The sequence below is a fragment of the Phocoena sinus genome, chromosome X (assembly GCF_008692025.1).
Source record: "Phocoena sinus isolate mPhoSin1 chromosome X, mPhoSin1.pri, whole genome shotgun sequence".
In the NCBI taxonomy this organism is placed as follows: domain Eukaryota; kingdom Metazoa; phylum Chordata; class Mammalia; order Artiodactyla; family Phocoenidae; genus Phocoena; species Phocoena sinus.
The window spans coordinates 44777240-44797888 of NC_045784.1; the positions used below are offsets into that span (position 1 = coordinate 44777240).

Genomic DNA, 20649 nt, shown 5'->3' on the forward strand with positions numbered 1-20649 from the left:
TCTCATTCATCTGGTACCTACTGCCTGGCCCACAGTAGGCATTCCATAAATATTTAATAACTGAGCTAATTCCTAAAAAAACCCCAAGGACCATGATACTCATATCATAAAAAAAGTTGAATTAAAGGGAAAAAGCAATAAACAAGACAAAGAAGGGCACTATAATATTAATGATTAGAAAACACAATTAAGATCTAATTACCCTGAATCTTTATGTACCAAAAACATAGCATCAAAATTCATAAAGCAAATATATAGAAAATGCAAAGGTAGAAAAAGCAGAAACAAAATATAAGACTTTTTCAGCTGATGACAAAACTGTATCCAGTCACAATAAAATAACACTAGAAATTAATAGCAAAATGAAAAACAAATACTTCTAGCACACAGAAAATAAAAGGGAGAAAATATCCCCCACTCTAGTCAAAGAGGAGATCTAATCTAAAATTGTAGACTACCTACAAATAACAACAATGAAAATATCAGAAGCAAGAGGATGTGGTTGATTAAAACAATGATTAAAGGAAAATTGATAGTCTTAAATACTTATATTAATACATAAAAACAAATTAAAATAAATGAATTATGCTTTCAACAAAAGAAGTTAAGAGCCACAAAAATAGACCTAAGCAAAGCAGAAATAAAACTAATGGCAGAAATTAATACACTAGAAAACAAATAACAGAACTAATAATTAAAGCCAAAAGCTTTCGTCAAAAGAAAATATAAAACCATAAAACAGATAAATCTCTTGCTAATCTAATTAAAAACCCTAAATGCACAAAATTAGAAATGGAGAAATAACCACAGTTACAAAGTAAATGAAAAGAGTAAGAGAACACTTTGCTCTACTGTATGAAAACAGATTTGAAAACTTAGTTTTCTAGGAAAACATAATTACCAAAACTAATTGCAGAAGAATGAAAATATCTAAACCACAGGTTATCATAGGAAAAAATTTGATAAATTTGACCAAAAAAACAGCACACTCCCATGATCTTGTGTTAATTCTACCAACCTTCAAGTAACAGACAACCTCAATGCTATTTACACTTTCTAGATTCTGGAATCTAGAGAATAGGGGGAGAAGAAAAGAATCCTGCGTAACATCAATACCAAAACCTAGCAACTAGAACATACATAAAGGAAAACCAGAGACCATTCTCATCGAAGAATACTGATGCAAAACTCACCGTTTTTTGCATTTAAAAACATAAATATTAGAACATTAGTAGATATAAGTAATTTATTAATAAACTACCAACATATATTAAAGGTGAATGCTCAAAACAATTCTTTCTGAGAAGGGTGCATGATCCAAAAAGTTGGAAACCATTGGTCTGAGGCAGTTGTTCCTAATCGAAGTGGCTCTTAATTGGAATTACCTGAAGATGTTGTTTAAAATGCAAAGTCCTCGGCTCCACTTCTATCAATAGAAATTGAGATTTAGTACCTTGTGGTGGAGCCCAGGAATCTACATTTTAAACAATTTCCCGAAGGGATTCTAATACCAGTGGTTCAGGGATCATACTATGGAAACAAAGGTCCAGGGTGAAAAAGATGGGAGTGTTGTGGTTTGGAGGTAGAGGTTTGGGGATAGAGTTATTTGTTCCAGTTAGGTTGGTTTCCAATCTGTACAGTATGTGTCCCACCCCTCAGCACACACATTCCTACCTTCTGTCCTTGCCTCTCCTGTTCTTCCCCACCTTCATCTCAAATCTAGATCTTATGAGATGCAGGTGGTGAAAGCAACGTCTCCAAAGGCTCAAGTTGGGCCAATGTCCTGCAGCTGTGGTGAGAAAAACCCTCCTCCATGATAGTTATCAAATTTACCACTCTTTCCTTGCCAGGGCACAGGAAAGGCAACAGAGCAGAGCACAAAGAACACAGTGTTAGAAAGAATTGGGTCTGAATTTCAGTAAAATTTAAAAATCTGCCTCCAGAACCCAAAAGCTGCATGACCTTGAGGAAAGTATTTAATTTACCTCAGTTTCAGTAAAATATCTATCTTAACAAACCTGCTGTGAGGATTAACCATATAAAATAAAAAGGACCTAGCAATGATGCTGGGTACATGGAAAAGTGATTAATAAATGACAGAACTATGCTTATTATTAGAGTGAAGTCCTTAGGGCCACTGCATACGGTTGTGCAAACTGTGCAGTGTACAGCCTTCACTGCTGTATGCTTCAGCCCTGCTCCTTGTTCCCATCAAGGGAGTTGAACTGCACTGTCCCGTGGTTAATGTTCAGCCCTGCTCAATAGCCAAGAAACCAAGAGACCTGGAGTCCCAGCTCAGCTACATGGCTGCCGAGCCAGGAGGCCCTAGATAACCAAGGATTTTAATCCTAGGCTCATTCACTCACTCTTCTCATCTACTAAAAGGGAGAGAGAATAAAAGGCAAGTTTAGGCTTAAAAGCAGTGTGACGATCAACAAGACTAGATATTCTATGTTGTCTTGTTTAGGTACGAATCACTTATGTCAGCATTACAGAATTTACCTTTAAGTAGCCAACTCCAGAACCAGTTGGAAGAAAAGAGCACACCCTTCTAGGGACATTCGGTGCCTCGATTTATGGCACTGTGACACTATCCTGAGGCACTAGGCTCTAGCAAGGCAACCTGGAAATTGCTATTCTCTGCATCAATCCTAATTTCAAAAGCACTGCTCTCCCACTGACACAGCTTGTGTAAGGGCAGCCTGAACCTTGCAGAGTCATTTACACCAAGGGAGCAGAACTAGGCAAGACTCCAGAAAAGGGGAAGGACTGCCCTCGATGGGACCAGCTGGGCCAATGTGTGTACAAGTCATCCAAGCTGTCATTCAGTATTACACTGTGCAAGGTGACCAGATCTCAGGGGAGCAAAACCCGTAGCCCTTGCTTTCCAGGCACTAATAGCTGAAGCAGACTGGTGAATGGGAGGCTTGCATTGAAGTGTGTCGGGCTCAGGCCAAGGATATTGGTCTCTAGAGGCCCTAGTTTCAAAGGGCTCAAGCCACCTATATGCACAGAAATCTAAATCTACAACTCTTCTTTGGGATGAAGTAATGATTCTTCCCTAGAGTGGAGGATAAGGAGCTAAATTAAGGGAAAAGAACTATGGTTTCTTACATCTTACTTACTATGTGTCACACACTGTTGTAGACACTTTCATGTAGGTATTTCTATTAATCTTCACACCAGCTCATTGAAGTAATTACCATTATTGCCAGCTTGCAGGTGAGGATCCTGGGGCTTAGAGAGTGTCATTAATTTTCCCAGCTAGTAAGAAGTAGTAGTGTCCAGACTGGAACTTGCCTTATCTGGCTCCAAGGGAAATCCCACTGAAGCAAGGACTCCTGAGTTAATGCAAAAGGTACTTGCACTACATTCATCCCCAAGGTGTTCTCAAAGACTTTAACTCCTTGCTGAAGAGAGGGGAGGGAGCATGAAAGCTAAGTCTGAGAAAGGGCTTTGTTGACACCAGCAAGGAGCCTACATCTCAAAAACAAAAGCAAATCGTGTGCCAAGTTCTGGGCTGTTCTTCTCTTTTCCTCTTGGCACAGGCTGCCTGTTCTTCTGATGAATAGATTTTCCCCTTTTGTTACTATCTTTTTTGGGGGGGGAGGGGCTCATAGTAATTGAAAATGAAAACCAGTATTTTCAGAGACTGAAAAATCTCCTCCCGCCTCCTCCTTAGGCCTTTTGAAGTTTTCTTGTTTGGAATTTTTATTTTTAACCTCACCACAATAGCTTGGCATTCCAGGATCTCAGCAGCAAGAGTGCACAGTCCCAGCCCCTCTCCCCTTCCCCTTTCCCCAGCAGCCAAAAGATAAGACTGCTCCAAGAGAAACAGCCACTCCCAGCTTATTGCTGAAGGAAATATTTACAAGATCCAGGAAGTGAGATACAAGGAGGCTACACAGGGAGGGGAGAAGGGCCCAGAGAGCTTGTTGTTGCCACCCTTCTCTGTCTCTGCGGCCACAGAACTTCAATCAAGGAACAATTAGTCTGGCAACAGCAAATACAAGTGGCAGGACTCACTCTGAGCCTTCTACAGCCCCCAGGAGCCTGCTGCAAAGTGTCCTTTGAAGAAATCAGAGAAGCCCTTGTTATACTGGGGCTGTCCTGGGTGAAGCTTAGATTCCTCTCTCCAATGACTCCAACTTGGAGTTTCCAAGAAGGTCTTTCCATTACTCCTCTGAACCCTACATAGTGTCACAGACATGGTGCTAAGGGATGGTAATGACCACTCTTGTTTACTCAGAGTCCACCATGTGTCAGGCACAGCACTGGACAGTTAACAGACTCCATCTCGTTTCACCCTGAAGACAATCTTCCAGCCTTGAGTATTCTCTTGCCCATGTTAGAAATGAGACTCAGAGAGGTTAAACAACTGAGGGAACATAAAGAGAATAAGCAGCCAGGAGAAGTTACAACTAAGGTCCATCTGACTCCAATGCCCGTGCTTTTGCCAGCACAACATGCTGCCTCTTCAGCATTCTCATAACCTTCTCAAGAGATTTAATAAAAGACATTTTAGCAGCACGTAACACACTGTGGAGGGGCCTGGAGGGTTTGATATCCATGAGAACAATTTAATGGAGGATCAGGCTGGCCGAGGCTATTGAGGTTCTATTCTCTAATAGGCAGTGGTTCTGAAACTTGAACATGCATCAGAATCACCTGGAAGGCTTATTAAAACACAGTTGGCTTAGTCCTACCCCCAGAATTTCTAATTTGGTAGGTCTGGGGCAGAGTGGAGAATTTTTATTTCTAACAATTCCCAGGATGATGATGGTATTGCTGGTCCCAGATCACACTTTGAGATCCACTGCTCTAAACAGTCATTATCTACCAGGTTCCCAACTCACCAGGGTATCTTAAGAGGTATAAAGCCATTAAAAAAAACTCTCAAGGAGTTCCCTGGTGGCGCAGTGGTTAAGAATCCGCCTGCCATTGCAGGGGATATGGGTTCAAGCCCTGGTCCGGGAAGATCCCACATGCTGCAGAGCAACTAAGCCCACGTGCCACAACTACTGAGCCTGCGCTCTAGAGCCCGTGAGCCACAACTACTGAGCCCGTGTGCTGCAACTACTGAAGCCTGCGCACCTAGAGCCCATGCTCTGCAACAAGAGAAGCCACTGCAATGAGAAGAATGAGAAGCCCACGCACCGCAAGGAAGAGTAGCCCCCACTCACTGCAACTAGAGAAAGCCCATGCACAGCAACAAAGACCCAATGCAGCCAAAAAAAAAAAAAGCTCTCAAAACGAAATGCATTTTAATTAACTATATACATACCACCCATGTAACAAGTGCGAGAAGATTTATAAAATAAAATAATGGGAGGTCCATAAAGCTCTGGGAATCCTGATGCTATTTAAGGAAATTCGGTGCCCCACAATCATTAAACAATGGATGTGCCAGGGGAAGAGAGCAATTTTTGTATATTTAAGTCCTCATATATACCAGATGTTAATGTACTAAATTTCGAAGACCTAAAATACAGTGGAATAGACTTAATACCAAAGTTATAAAGAACATGATTTTATCTCAGTTTAAAAGGCCTTCTGGGTGCTCAATTATGAATGACAATTATCATAGAGTAGTTCTTTGGCACGAACATATTTAACATTTGAGGTTTTAACCCTTTGAGAGTAGCCCTAAAGAGCCATGAAGTGTAATAACTGGTCATTTTGCAAAGGGTATGAAGTTGACTTGCAAGGCCTCACAATACTGCTTTGTAGGGCAAGTCACCAAGCAAAGGAGGGAGCCTAGTCAACCACTTGGCATTCCCACCTCAATGTGGCTTGATAGGTCTCTATTTGTTAACAAGGTACATAGGTGTGGAGTAACCATGGTAGAGAGAATATGTGCTTCTCTGTGAATAATGGCACTGAAATGCAAACTATTTGCAAACTAGTGCTGATGATGGAAGTGAAGAGAAATGTAATGGTGTTGAGAAAGTAATGGTTCTGAGTCAGATAATAAAATGTTCATTAGTGGGGGTGGAGAGGTTCTATGTTGTAATAATGGTGACAAATTTGAAGATTCACAAATGTCTGGTGATGTACCCCCTCAGAAATGTCAAGTTCTCACAGATTTAGATAAGCAGAAGTGCTGGTTGATGGAGAATTCTAGCAAAACAAATTCTAGCTAACAGAGAGATCAAGCATGTCTGGTAAGTAACAGTCTGTCATTGGTATGGGGATTTTTCTAAAGCCCTTGATCTTTAACTTTGCAGGCCTAAATCAAACCAATGTGGGCTGCCTCTTCTTCAGATTTTCTTTTTTATTATGAATTCCAGCAACTTGACATGTACCCAAAGAACACCATGTGCATTCAACTCCAGCTATTTACATTTTACCAGATGATTTTCTGAATCTTCTTTGTGCAAGGCTACTATCAGATTCAACATGTGAGTTTAGAATTTAGCATTTTTTGTTGTTAATACTATTACAACTACCCATTTCTGTATAAGACCCAATATTTGTATACCTGTCACTGTTAATGGCTATATTCTATTCCATCATGATGATATATTAGATTAGTAAATATTTTCCATGATTATAAATAGCATTACTTTAAATATCTTTAAAAATTATTTTTTTCCTTTTTAGGTTACTTCCTTGGGGGTATGCTGGATCAAGGAGTATGTACAAACAGTTTTGTAACTCTTGTCACATATTTCTAGACTGTCTTTTAGGAAAACTGAACCAATTTATACTGCCCCCCAAAACACATACTGTTTCCTTAAGTCTTGTCAAGATAGGGTTTTGTAATTTCTATTTATAATTTCCATTAATTGTTGATAATTTAATAAGCAGGTTGTGAAACCTTGATGTTGTTTTTATTTGCACTTCTTTAATTGGTAGAGAGGTTGTACTTTTCCAGGCAGTGATTTTACTGCCTTTATTTCCTCATGTGTAAATTGGCTGTTCATTTTCCTTGCCCTTTTATGAAGCTGAATTTGAAAGCCGACCTTCTATATCTGTATCTATTCTTTATATTTTTCGGACAGTCAACTGTTATCTGTGATGCTGACCCCAGACATTTCCCTCATTTTGCTATTTAGCTTTTTATTACATTTTGTTGTACAAGGGTTTCTTCCGCCAACTTTTAAATATTTGAAACCATCCATCTTGTCTCTGATGATATCCTCCGTTTAACAGGCACAAATTTATTTTCCATCCGTAGCTGGAGTGAATATGCTGTTCGACTGGTCTGCTTTCTGAAATTTACTACAGAGTATTCTATGCACTGTGGCTCTAAGTTAATTATTCTCCATATTGATACCTACAGTTCCCAACATTTACTGAAGACAGATGATTGCTTTCCAAAGTTCACGGTTGCATCCAGTGTGCTCTATAGTCTTAGTATCTGTTCCTAGAATCTCTCTTTTTTATTTAATTTCACTGTGTGACTTTTTTTCAACCCACTATCATATGGTTTTAATGACTGTCACTTTATGACAGACTTTAAAATCTGATAGGGTAAGTCTACCACCATTAGCTTTTTTTTTTTTAACATCTTTATTAGAGTATAATTGTTTACAATGGTGTGTTAGTTTCTGCTGTATAACAAAGTGAATCAGCTATACATAAACACATATCTCCTCCCTCTTGTGTCTCCCTCCCACCCTCCATATCCCACCCCTCTAGGTGGACACAAAGCACTGAGCTGATATCCCTGTGCTATGCGGCTGCTTACCACTAGCTATCTATTCTACATTTGGTAGTGGATATATGTCCATGCCACTCTCTCACTTAGTCCCAGCTTGCCCTTCCCCCTCCCCGTGTCCTCAAGTCCATTCTCTACGTCTGCGAATTTATACCTATTCTGTTCTTCAGAAACATTTTTTTTTTAGATTACATATATATGTGTTAGCATATGGTACTCTTTTTCTCTCTCTGACTTACTTCACTCTGTATGACAGTCTCTAGGTCCATCCACCTCACTACAAATAACTCAATTTCGTTTCTTTTTATGGCTGAGTAATACTCCACTGTATATATGTGTCACATCTTCTTTATCCATTCATCTGTCAATGGACACTTAGATTGCTTCCATGTCCTGGCTATTGTAAATAGAGCTGCAATGAACATTTTGGTACACGACTCTTTTTGAATTATGGTTTTCTCAGGGTATATGCCCGGTAGTGGGATTGCTGGGTCATATGGTAGTTCTATTTGTAGTTTTTTAAGGAACCTCCATACTCTTCTCCATAATGGCTGTATCAATTTACATTCCCACCAACAGTGCAAGAGGGTTCCCTTTTCTCCACACCCTCTCCAGCATTTATTGTTTGTAGATTTTTTGATGATGGCCATTCTGACTGGTGTGAGGTGATACCTCATTGGAGTTTTGATTTGCATTTCTCTAATGATTAGTGATGTTGAGCATCTTTTCATGTGTTTGTTGAAAATCTGTATATCTTCTTTGGAGAAAGGTCTATTTAGGTCTTCTGCCCATTTTTCGATTGGGTTTTTTTTTTTATTGAGCTGCATGTATATTTTGGAGATTAATCCTTTGTCCATTGATTCATGTGCAAATATTTTCTCCCATTCTGAGGGTTGTCTGTTCATCTTGTTTATGGTTTCCTTTGCTGTGCAAAAGCTTTTAAGTTTCATTAGGTCCCATTTGTTTATTTTTGCTTTTATTTCCATTTCTCTAGGAGGTGGATCAAAAAGGATCTTGCTGTGATTTATATCATAGAGTGTTCTGCCTCTGGTTTCCGCTAAGAGTTTTATAGTATCTGGCCTTACATTTAGGTCTTTAATCCATTTTCAGTTTATTTTTGTGTATGGTGTTAAGGAGTGTTCTAATTTCATTCTTTTACATGTAGCTGTCCAGTTTTCCCAGCATCACTTATTGAAGAGACTGTCTTTTCTCCACTGTATATCCTTGCCTCCTTTGTCATAGATTAGTTGACCATAGGTGCATGGGTTTATCTCTGGGCTTTGTATCCTGTTCCATTGATCTATATTTCTGTTTTTGTGCCAGTACCATATTGTCTTGATTACTGTGGCTTTGTAGTATAGGCTGAAGTCTGGGCATTTGGTTCCTCCAGCTCCGTTTGTTTCCCTCAAGACTACTTTGGCTATTTGGGGTCTTTTGTGTCTCCATACAAATTTTAAGATTTTTTTTGTTCTAGTTCTGTAAAAAATGCCATTGATAGTTTGATAGGGGTTGCATTGAATCTTTAGATTGCTTTGAGTAGTATAGTCATTTTCACAATGTTGATTCTTCCAATCCAAGAACATAGTATATCTCTACATCTGTTTGTATCATCTTTAATTTCTTTCATGAGTGTCTTATAGTTTTTTGCATACAGGTCTTTTGTCTCCTTAGGTAGGTTTATTCCTTGGTATTTTATTCTTTTTGTTGCAGTGGTAAATGGGAGTGTTTCCTTAATTTCTCTTTCAGATGTTTCATCATTAGTGTATAGGAATGCAAGAGATTTCTGTGCATTAATTTGGTGTCCTGCTACCTTACCAAATTCATTGATTAGCTCGTGCAGTTTTCTGGTAGCATCTTTGGGATTCTGTTTGTATTGTATCATGTCATCTGCAAACAGTGACAGTTTTACTTCTTCTTTTCCGATTTGGATTCCTTTTTTCTTTTTCTTCTCTGATTGCTGTGGCTAAAACTTCCAAAGCTATATTGAATAATAGTGGTGAGAGTGGGCAACCTTGTCTTGTTTCTGATCTTAGTGGAAATTGTTTCAGTTTTTCACCATTGAGGATGATGTTCGCTGAACCACCATTACCTTTTTAAATAAATGTATTCTTTGGTCTTCCTGCCCACTTATTCTTTCAGATAAATTTTACGGTGAATTTGATAAGTTCTACGAAGTATATCACAGTGACTCTAATTGGTAGTGCATTACATCTATATATTATTAACTTAGGGAGTATTGTAATCATTACTATATTAGTCTTCCCAAATTGAAGCAGAGTATAGCTATGCATTTATTCATGTCTTTATTTCTCCCATTAGAGTTTTATAATTTTCCTTGAATAGGTTTTGTGTGCCCACGATTAAATTAATACCCAAGTATTTAAATTCACTTTGTCACACTCTTTGACAAATCCTTTCATGCCTCTGAAGGTTGCATTCTTCTTAGCTGGTAAAGCCTTCTTGAAAAGTGTACTATTCCTAATGAGATGAGATTCAATTCTGAATTATCCGTTTTCTTTTACTCAGTTGCCAAATAGGAAATGTGTACTGGATATTCCACACTCTGCTCATGATGTGGTATGATAAAAAGAAGGAAGAGAGCCTTAGGCTGTGAACTGAAAAACCTGGGTAGTAGTCTAGTTTTGTCACGTAGTTGCTGTATAATCCCAGAAGTAATGGGCTCTGGAGTCAGATGCCTGTTTGACCTTGGGCAAGTGACTTTAATCTATCTGTGAGTAAGTTTCCTCATCTGTAAAACTGGGTCAATAAATGGTAACTATCTCATAGGGTCATGATTAGTAATAAATAAAATAATTCATGTGAAATGCTTAGAGCAGTGCCTGATACCCAATAAACACTTAATAAATGTTAGCTATTATACCTTTTGTGGTTGTTGTTGTTAATAATAGTATAATAATACCTTTCCTGAGTCTCAGCTTCCTTATCAGTCAAATGGGAAAAATAAGGCTTCACAGAGTTTCTGTGAGGATTAACTGTGGTTATATATATATATATATATATATATATATACATATATATATATACACTCTACACATTCGAAAGGTCTGTGCAAAGTAGAAAAATGGAAATGATCACAGGAGGCAATTATAAGTATGGAAAACCAAATGAGATAACCTAGGAAATAATTTCTTTGGGCTTTTAAATGCTTCACATTTATGTAGCTTTTTCTCCCAGCAGATCTACTCACCAATGTTTTTTTCCCTCCTGCTAATATCAAAATGTGTTTGCATTCTCTGCATGCAAACTAAATAACTGTGGAGGGAGACAACCAAGAGTGTAACTACCTGGAATTAAAATTCGTTGCAGGCTTCCAGGCAGAGAATGGCTCAAGAATATACATTTGATTTTGCCACCTACACCCATCATTCCAGTTGTGACAGAAATAATATAAGAAATGTTAAAAAATGTGTGTGTAGTGGGGAGAAGGTAAGCGGAAGCTCCATCAGGATTTCTCCTCTTTAAATGTCATCTCTGCCCTTGACCTTTCCTAGGCCTTCTCATCTTCCTTGAGATCATAAACTATGATCTGCTGCCTCCACATTCAGCAAAAATATTCTTTCCCTTTCCATTGACCTCTCCTTTCTGTTTTTAAACTTAAACCAGTTTCCCAAATCCTGATCAAACCATCACTTAAACCAGAGGTTCTCATATTTAGCTTGCATCAGAATTGCCTGAAGGGCTTCTTAAAACACACATCTCTGGGCCATGTCCCAGTTTCTGAATCAGTAGGTCTGGGTGGGATCCAATAATTTGCATTTCTACTTCAGTTCTTAGGTGATACTGAGGTTGTTGGTCCTAGGACCACATTTTGAGAACCACTAACTTAAACCTTATCTCCCCCTCTAACTACCACCCCATTTCTCTCCTTCCTTTTCCTAGCCAACTTCTTTTTAAACATTTTAAAAAGTATAAATGTCTTTTCAAGCACTCTTCTTTTAAACCCTTTTACTAATCACATAGTAGCACATAATCATTGTATTAAAATTAATGAAAAGAAACTGAAACCCTCCTACTTTGCTGGTGGAAGATGCTTTGGAAAACAGTTAGGCAGTTCCTTAAAAAGTTAACAGAGTTATCATATGGCCCAGAAATTCTACTCCTAAATATATACCCAAGAGAATTGAAAACATATGTCCACATAGAAATTTGTATGTGAATGGTCATAGCAGCATTATTCACAAAAAAGTGAAAACAACCCAAATGCCCATTAATGGATGAATGGATAAATAAAATGTGGTATGTCCATACAATGGAATATTACTTGGCAAAAAACAGAATGAAATACTGATATATGGTATAACAAAGATGAACTGCTAAAGCTTGCTAAGTAAAAGAAGCCAGACACAAAAGCCCACATATTGTATGATTCCATTTATATGAAATGTACATACAGAATAGGTAAATCCATAGAGACAGAAAGTAGATTAGTGGTTTCTTGAGGCTGAGTGTGGAATAGAGTGACTGGAAATGAACAAAAGCGATCTTTTTAGGGAGATAGACATGTTCTAAAATTGGATTGTGGTGATGATTGCAATAGCATGCAAATTTACCAAAACTCACTGAATTGTACACTTAAAAGGTGAATTTAGGATGTGTAAAACTGTGTGCATTTCTTCTGTATGCATCCCCTTTACAGACCATCATGCCATCTGCTTTCTATGCCCACCATTTTACTAAGTTTGCTTTCTCGAAGGTCACTTGTGTGTCCAAACCGTCAAAGCCAATAGCAGTCCTCTCTTTATCGTCTGTGATGGTACACTGGCATACTTCTCCTTCTTACTACTCCAGATGCTTGCCCCTTCAATCCCCTTTGCTGGCTATTCTTCTTCATCCTACCCCCGCTGGCTGGGTGATCAACAGGCCTCCTCAAAAGCATCCCCTTGTCTTCCTCACTAACTTTAAATTCAACATATCCCAACTCAAACTTATTATCTCCACCAAACCAGGTCCCCTTGTCACCTGCCCCCACTCTGTCAATAATTTTCTCTTTCTAAAGACACTGGGGCAGAAAATTATTTTTGGCTTAACTCCTTTCATTCCCAAGTTCTTTTTACTTTTCTCTCAAAAGTTGCCACGTATTTGTGAGCAAATTATCTGAACCAACAATTCACATGGGAATCAATGCAAATATTAAATACATGAAAAATGTTCAAACCAGAATAATCAAAGTAAGCAAATTAAAATTATAATATGTACCATGTATACCTATTGTATTAGAAAAAGAAAAATTTCCATGATGGCAAATTTTAGGGGAAACTGGTATTCTCCTATATTGTTAATGGCAGAGTAAAACACCTCCAGGGAAAGCAGTTTGGTGAAATATATCAAGAACAATAAGAATGCTAATTTTCTTTCAACAACTAATCCCAACTCTGTATAACTGTTTTTAATGAGATCATTCAAAATGAGAAAAAGGTTATAGCTGCTCAAAATTTTTTAGCAGCATTACTTTATAATAGCAAGAAATTGGAAACAACCTAATTATCCACCAGTTTGGGAATGATTAAGCAAATTTGGGCACATTAAGCTGGTGAAATATTATGCAGCCATTAAAATTTATAACTATTGAGGAAGGCTTTATAGCAACAGGAAAAATTGTTCACCAAATAATGCTTAGTGGGGAAAAAAGAAGCAGGACACATAAAATCACATCTACATAGTTATTATAATCATGACCCCCCCCACCCGCAAATCTCTACACCTACAGATAAAGGCTGGCAGGGAAATGAAAACAATTAGGGTGTTAGGGTAGTAAGAATAAGGATACTTTTTCTATGGTTCTGAAGAACCTAGGGGCAGGACAGGAATAAAGACGCAGACGTAGGGAATGGACTTGAGGACACGGGGAGGGGGAAGGGTAAGCTGGGATGAAGTGAGAGAGTGGAATGGACATATATACACTACCAAAGGTAAAATAGATAGCTGGTGGGAAGCAGCCGCATAGCACAGAGAGATCAGCTCAGTGCTTTGTGACCACCTAGAGTGGTGGGATAGGGAGAGTGGGAGGGAGACGCGAGAGGGAAGAGATATGGGGATATATGTATATGTATAGCTGATTCACTTTGTTATACAGCAGAAACTAACACAACATTGTAAAGCAATTATACTCCAATAAAGATGTTTAAAAAAAAGATACTTTTTCTTCTGTTTTTAATTTCCTGTAATATTGCTTTCGCAATAAACATTTTCCCCCGAATTTCCACATATTTATCTATCCCTTCTGTTACATTCCTATTGCACCCCCACCTTCCCAAAACAAGGCCACACTCATTCATGCCTGGATCACCGCCCCTGATTGGTCTTTCTTCAACCCATCTAGGCTGCAAATGCTGCCAAATCATCTGAAGTGCCATATTTACCATGTCACTTACCTGATCAATAACCTTCAATTGCTTCCATATTTGCCATCCTACCTAGTTTTCAAGGCCTAACTATCCTGGTGCAATACTTCACTCTTTACCCTTTTTCTCTACTGTTACTGTTGCTGCTGCTGCTCCTCTTCCTCCTCCTCCTCATTACGACTAACATTTACTGAGGGTTTATGGTGCCAGATTTTGTCCTAAATACTTTACATATATTAACTCAATTATTCCACACAATAGTCACAGGAGGTAAGCACTCTTACCCCATTTCACAAATAAGGAAACCGATGGGGTGGGGTGAAAGAGAGGAGCTGGGCGGGGTGGGGGTTGGGGGGAAGAGAAAGCCACTTGCCAAATTCACACAGCTAGCGAACAGAAGAACCTGGATTTCAACCAAGGCAGACTGACTTCAAGGCCAGAACTTTTTTTTTTATTGAAGTACAGTTGATTTACAATGTTGTGCCAATCTCTGCTGTACAGCAAAGTGACTCAATTATGCACATATATACATTCTTTTTTTATATTCTTTTTCATTATGGTTTATCCCATGAGAATGGATATAGTTCCCTTTGCTATACAGTAGGGCCTTGTTTATCCATTCTAAATGTAATAGTTTGCATCTACCAACCCCAAACTCCCACTCCATCCCTCTCCCTCCTCACGTCCCCCTTGGCAACCACAAGTCTGTTCTCTATGTCTTTGAGTCTGTTTTTGTTTTGTAGAAAGGTTCATTTGTGCCGTATTTCAGATTCCACATATAAGTGATATCATATGGTATTCGTCTTTCTCTTTCTGACTTACTTCACTTAGTATGATGATCTCTAGTTGCATCCATGTTGCTGCAAATGGCATTATTTCATTCTTTTTTATGGCTGAGTAGTATTCCATTGTATATATCTACCACATCTTCTTTATGCATTCATCTGTTGCTGGACACTTAGGCTGTTTCCATGTTTTGGCTATTGTGAACAGTGCTGCTATAAACATCGGGGCGCATGTATCCTTTTGAATTATAGTTTTGTCCGGATATATTCCCAGGAGTGGGATTGCTGGATCATATGGTAATTCTATTTTTAGTTTTCTGAGAAACTTCCATACTGTTCTCCATAGTGGCTGTACCAACTTACATTCCCACCAACAGTGTAGGAGGGTTCCCTTTTCTCCACATGCTCTCCAGCATTTGTTATTTGTAGACCTTTTAATGATAAGGCCAGAACTCTTAACAACCAGCAGGGTTTATTCCTCCAATACAGCCTGCTTAGTTTCCCCTCTGGGCCTTTCCTCCTATAGGCCCCAGCCTTTAGTTTTCTTACCCTCCAATGAACTTAAATAGGGCACAATGATACTTACCATGTATTGGCCCCTTACCATGTGCTAGGCTTTTCTTGTTTAAACCATGTATTTGACACTTTTTCATCTTATAGCAACTAGCCTGAGTTGAAAACCTGGCTTGTCCCTTTAGTATCTGTGAGACCTTGAGTAAGTTACTTAGCTCCTCTGAACCTCAGATTCTTTATCTGAATCATCAGTTCTCAAAGTGTGATCCCAGGACCAGCTGCAACAGCATCACCTGGGGAGCTTGTTAGACATACACATTTTGAGCCCCATTCCACACCTACTGGATCACACTCCCTGGGGGCGGGGGGGGAGCTATCATGTATCTGGATTTTTTTTAACAAGCCCTCCAGGTATTTCTAATGCACATTCAAGTTCAAGAATCACTGCCCTAGTTATAATAATGCCTGACAGTTTTGGGGAAGATAAAACAGGATATGTGTAACTTAGCTAGTGGCACATAGGCTGTTTTGCAACTGGTAATTTATTATTACTGCTACTTAACTTTATGTGGATTAGTCTTCCTTGCTCAAGCTGGGGATGGGCAGGCATTATGCTTCCTGATGCTCTTCCTTTAATATTTCCCTGCTTGCCTAGAAACAGGCAGTACATATACTAGGTTTTAAATAAAGTCCCCTTCCTTGACTGGCTGATTAGTAAGAGAGCCATTTTGGAGAAGCACCATAGTGTAGTATAGTGTCTCTGAAGCTAGACTACCTGGGTCTAGTCAACTTACTAGCTGTGGGACTTTAGGCAACTGAATTTATCTATCTGTGTTTCAGTTTCTTCTCTCGGTCAAATGAAGAAACTAACAGTACCTACCCCTTAAGGTTATGGTGGTAAATAAATATTTGTAAAGCGCTTTGAATGGTGCCTAGAATAGAGTACCGTGCTCAAGAAATGTTAGTTGGCATTATTATTTTTGTGTCATTTTACCTATTCAATGGTGGAGGAGGCTCTGTTTCTTCATTTGGCAAGCAAATGACAAATACATCTTGAGCAACTTCTCTGTGTCAGGCACCGTGCTAGGCATGGAGAATACATCCGTGACCAAGGTGTGGTCTCCTTTCTCGACAGTCTCAGTCTAGTAGGGGAAACTCAGCAGACCCACTAGACTGAAATGATTTCTCCAAGAACAGTGGGGAATCAAGGCCAGCCATAGAATCCCACAGTATCCCCACCCAGGCCTTAGGTCCCTGAGACATGATACTGAGGGGTCCATTTGAAGCGTTTCCTTAGGGATCCTAATTGAAGCATTATAATGGAAAAAGCATGAACTTTGGGGCCAGACAAACCTGAGTCTGAGTCCTGGCTCCATCACTTACTAGCTGTGCGACCTCAACTAAGTTATATAACCTCTGTGGACCTCATCTATAAAATAGGTAGTAAAATTAACTGTTGTGGAGAATAAATGAGATTATGGTTATAAAAAGACCCAGCCCAGTGACTGACACTTAGCTGGTGATCAGTAAATGTTGGCTTCCTCTCTTTCCATTGCCAATCAGAAAACCAATAGGTTTTCCAGACTTTGGAGTCAAAAGAAAGCCCAATTTATTCCTGACTACACCACCAAATCACAGGGGATAATATAGACCACTGGAAAGAACCCTGGGCTTTTCAGAGGTCAGGGGATCCAGATTCTAGCCCTCTTCCTAGGTGCCCCCACAGAGGCGCAGCTAAGAGCCATCTTCCCTGTCCCTCCTTTATTCCTGGAGTTTGAGTTAAAGAATCAATACAATTTACGGGCCTCTTGTCCTGGAGAAGAACTAGCTGAAAGAGTATATCAAACAATTTCACAAAAGGGGTTCCAACCAGACTGATGGAGAGCAACCTGGAGGAGGTAACTGTCTCCTCCACATGGTCACCTATGACAGGTGGGCTCATGTCTTTAGAGCATAAGTGCCAGGTGCCATGTTCCCCACATTACAGGAACAGATTCTCCACTCTGGGCATTCTTTTTTCCTTAAGGGCTCTGCAGAAGCAACTCTTTCCCTTCTAGCCCAAGCCATACATACCATTTGTAAAAATGTCCCTGCCTTCTTTTAGGAATTCTAACCTATTGTTAGCATGATCTGCCTTGGATTTTTAATGAACAGACCTTAATCTCTCAACAAGCCCTATAAAAAGAAAGGTGGCAGAACCCAAGAAACATTCTGAGGCAAAGGCACAGCAGTGGCTGGACAGTCTTACCTCCTCTCTGGCCCCTCCAACCACCCAGTGGCTGCTTGGAAGGCAAGCATAGTTTATGCCTTCCCATCTGTGTTTTAGCATGGTCTGGTCCCCATGTCCTTGTGCCTGGGCACCTGCCTCAGGCCTCTGGGCTGATGGGCACAATGTCCCACAATACTCCTTTTTACGTATTCCAAAATGTGCTACCCATCTGTTTGGTCTATAGCCCAGCTGCCTGGTGGGCAGGCTGGATTACATCTTACAGCATCAAGGCCTTTGTACTGACACCAGACAAGGTTCCTCAAAGGAAACAGAGCAAATAGAAAACAGAAAACCTTACCAGTTTCCACAGAAGACTCAGAGGTACTAACTCACCCCAACTCCCAGAGCGGTCACTTACCTCCCTGACTGGCTGGTCTTCCTGTTTCCTGTTATTGGCTTCCATTTGTCCCCAGGAAAGTCCTGCAAAGCAAAATTCTGATAAGTTAGGGAGCTCTGGACAGCCAGGTATATAGATGGCTTCAAAAATGTAAAGAGGTCAGGAGCTTGTCCTGGGCCAGGCCCACCCCCTCTTCCCCACCCCCACAGCTGGTTCCTTCTACTCTCCCATGCAGGCTACAGAACTATGTACCTAGAGGGCTGCCTTTCTGTCAGGAGGCTTGCTGGGCTGCTGGGGGCATGCAGAGTCTAAGACAGCACTCAAGGACCTGGACAATGTGGTCTAGAAACTCTGAGTTTCCCTCTCTTTCTCCACTCCCCTCCCAAACCACGTTAAAAACCAGTTTAGCATGTTTGCTGTTTGTTCTGGCTCTTGCAAAGAAAATCTCTTTGTTTGTTCTTCCCAGTGAACCTGCTTGTTCCTCTTGCCTCTTCCACCATAGAAAGCAACTTCTTGGAAGCCGCAGCCCTTGAGGAGGCTTTGAGGCCTAAAGCTCCTGCTGCTACAACCCTGTCCTAGCCCACCCTGTACTTCAGGGGCCCTTCCTCCTCGTTCCAGATCTGCTGACAGTGGCTGAGGCGGGCTTATTTCTGGGGAGCACTCATCCCCCGTATTACAGGAGGAGACTCTTCACCCTGGGCATATTGTTCTTAAGGGCTTTGCCCAAGCATTCTTTTCCCTGCAGCCCAAGCCACATATGCCATTTGTAAAAATGTCCTTGCTTCCTATTCTAGCTCCAAGCCTAATGCAAATTTGCTTTTGACATTCTCCTTGATTTCAGCATTCCATACCCTCTACCCAGTGACTCAGAACTTAGCCCAACGGGAATGCACAGTTTTTCCTAAACCTCACTGATCTTCCAAAGGCCCACTTTCTCCAATGCTATTATTGGTCCCATTCAAAGTTTTATTATCTTTGCCTCAGTAAAAAAAAAAAATACTACCTTTTTGGGGGTAAGACACCTGGTTGTCAGTCATTCTGGCTAAGATACTCATTATTTGAGGGTAGTTATGTCACTTCCCTGAACCTCAGCTTCCTGTCTGGCAAATAAGGACTAGGCTATCTAGCCTTGCTGGATTCCCAGGAGTGAGGATAAAATGGGATGTGTATAGAGAATGTTTAGCACAGCACTCGGCACATAGGAGGCTCTGGACGTTAGTAGCCATGGAAACGATAAGATTTCACAGCTTTCAGAGGACCAGAGCAGTCCCTGCCTGTACCTGTCATGTGAGAGCATCAAAAACCACTTGTTCAACACAGATTCTGCCTTGATGCCCTTGTAAGATGTCCCTGCTTTCAAAGACACTATTACTCATTTTGCCACAGTGGGAGCCAGGATTTCCTGTCCATGCCCTGTCTAGCCCTGTGGGAAGTGCTCAGTAAATAGAAGTGGCCAAACCAAAGTCCTGTCCCAACTCTCAATCTCCTCAACTCCCCAGTATCACCTTACTTTTTTTTTTCACTGAGACACTTAGGTTTCTGTAAATTGTCTGCACTCTTTGAATCAAAGAGGCAGATATCTCCAGGGCTTGTTGCAGATGGGGATTGACTGTGGTAGGAACTTGTTGCCCTAGTGGAAGTTATATTGCTAGAAGGCATCCTGCCAGAGTGGGGAGGGCCTGGGCTTTGCAATCAGCTTTTGGAAAGGCAGTGTAGCACAACTAGGAGCTTGGCCTCTGAGGCCACACTACATGGATTCAAATCCCACACTGAGTGTGACCTCAGGCAAACTACCGAGTTCCTCTTAGCTCATTTCCCCCAGCCATTTAATAGTGATCATAATAATAACAGTATCTATTTCTTGATTGCTTTGAGGACGACATGAGTTGACACATGTAAAGCACCTAGAACAGCACCTGGTACGCCATAGACACTCAAATGTTAATTATCATTATGTTGTTCAAATTCTAGCTTCACCACTTGCAGGATGTGTGATCTCACTGAGCCTCAGCTTTCTCAGCTGTAAAATGGGGATCCTATTATAATGTATCTCATATAGTTGTTAAATGAAATACTTTGATAATATATGCAGAACTAACTGGCATGAAGCATGAGGGATTTAGGTGTGTGCTGATTTTAGTTCTCTTAACAGCACCAAAGAGGATCCAATTGGCTCCCCATCCTCTTCCAGGGGCCATAAAGAGCAGGATCTCAACCCTACTTCAGATAGCCACCATCACAACTACCTTAGCCACCTGAGTTGGGGTATCCTAACACATCTACAAGTTTTCCCCATGTCTGGAGGGAAGGTGAGCTCAGGTGGCAGGGGTAGAAATGGGCATGAAGTGGCTTCTGGATGGCTGTCCACATGTCTGAAAGCCTAGCGTCTAAGCAGACCTACTTATCTAATCTAACAGACATTAGGAAACCAATGTGTCCTTCCCTCAGAGCACAAAAGGAGAGGCATGGTATGGGCACATGCACACCTGCATTGCTGCTGTCAGCTGCTGCAACCTGCAAATTTCACCTCCTTCCCTTATGGAGTTACTGGCCCTAGGATGACCGTTCTGCAGCTGTCATCTGCTTACCCCATCCCCACCCCCAACTTTAGCCCCTTTTCTCCATTGTCTACTTGCAGGTCCTTGTTTCAGCAAAAGTTTCTCAAGGTAAGCCCAAATCTCCCTTTATTCTAAAAGATAATAACTAACCTTTAAAAAATG

The 20649-nt window shown here is 40.4% G+C and overlaps 1 protein-coding gene across 7 annotated transcripts in view; it reads right to left on the bottom strand.

Moving 5' to 3' along the window:
* Positions 1 to 20649, bottom strand: part of SHROOM4 (shroom family member 4) — a 224962-nt gene that overhangs the window by 18243 nt on the left and 186070 nt on the right. For all 7 annotated transcript variants that reach the window (XM_032619855.1, XM_032619858.1, XM_032619857.1 and 4 more), the window contains one exon: positions 17951 to 18012. In XM_032619855.1, the coding sequence (XP_032475746.1) occupies positions 17951 to 18012 (62 nt within the window). The remainder of the gene's footprint in view (positions 1 to 17950; positions 18013 to 20649) is intronic.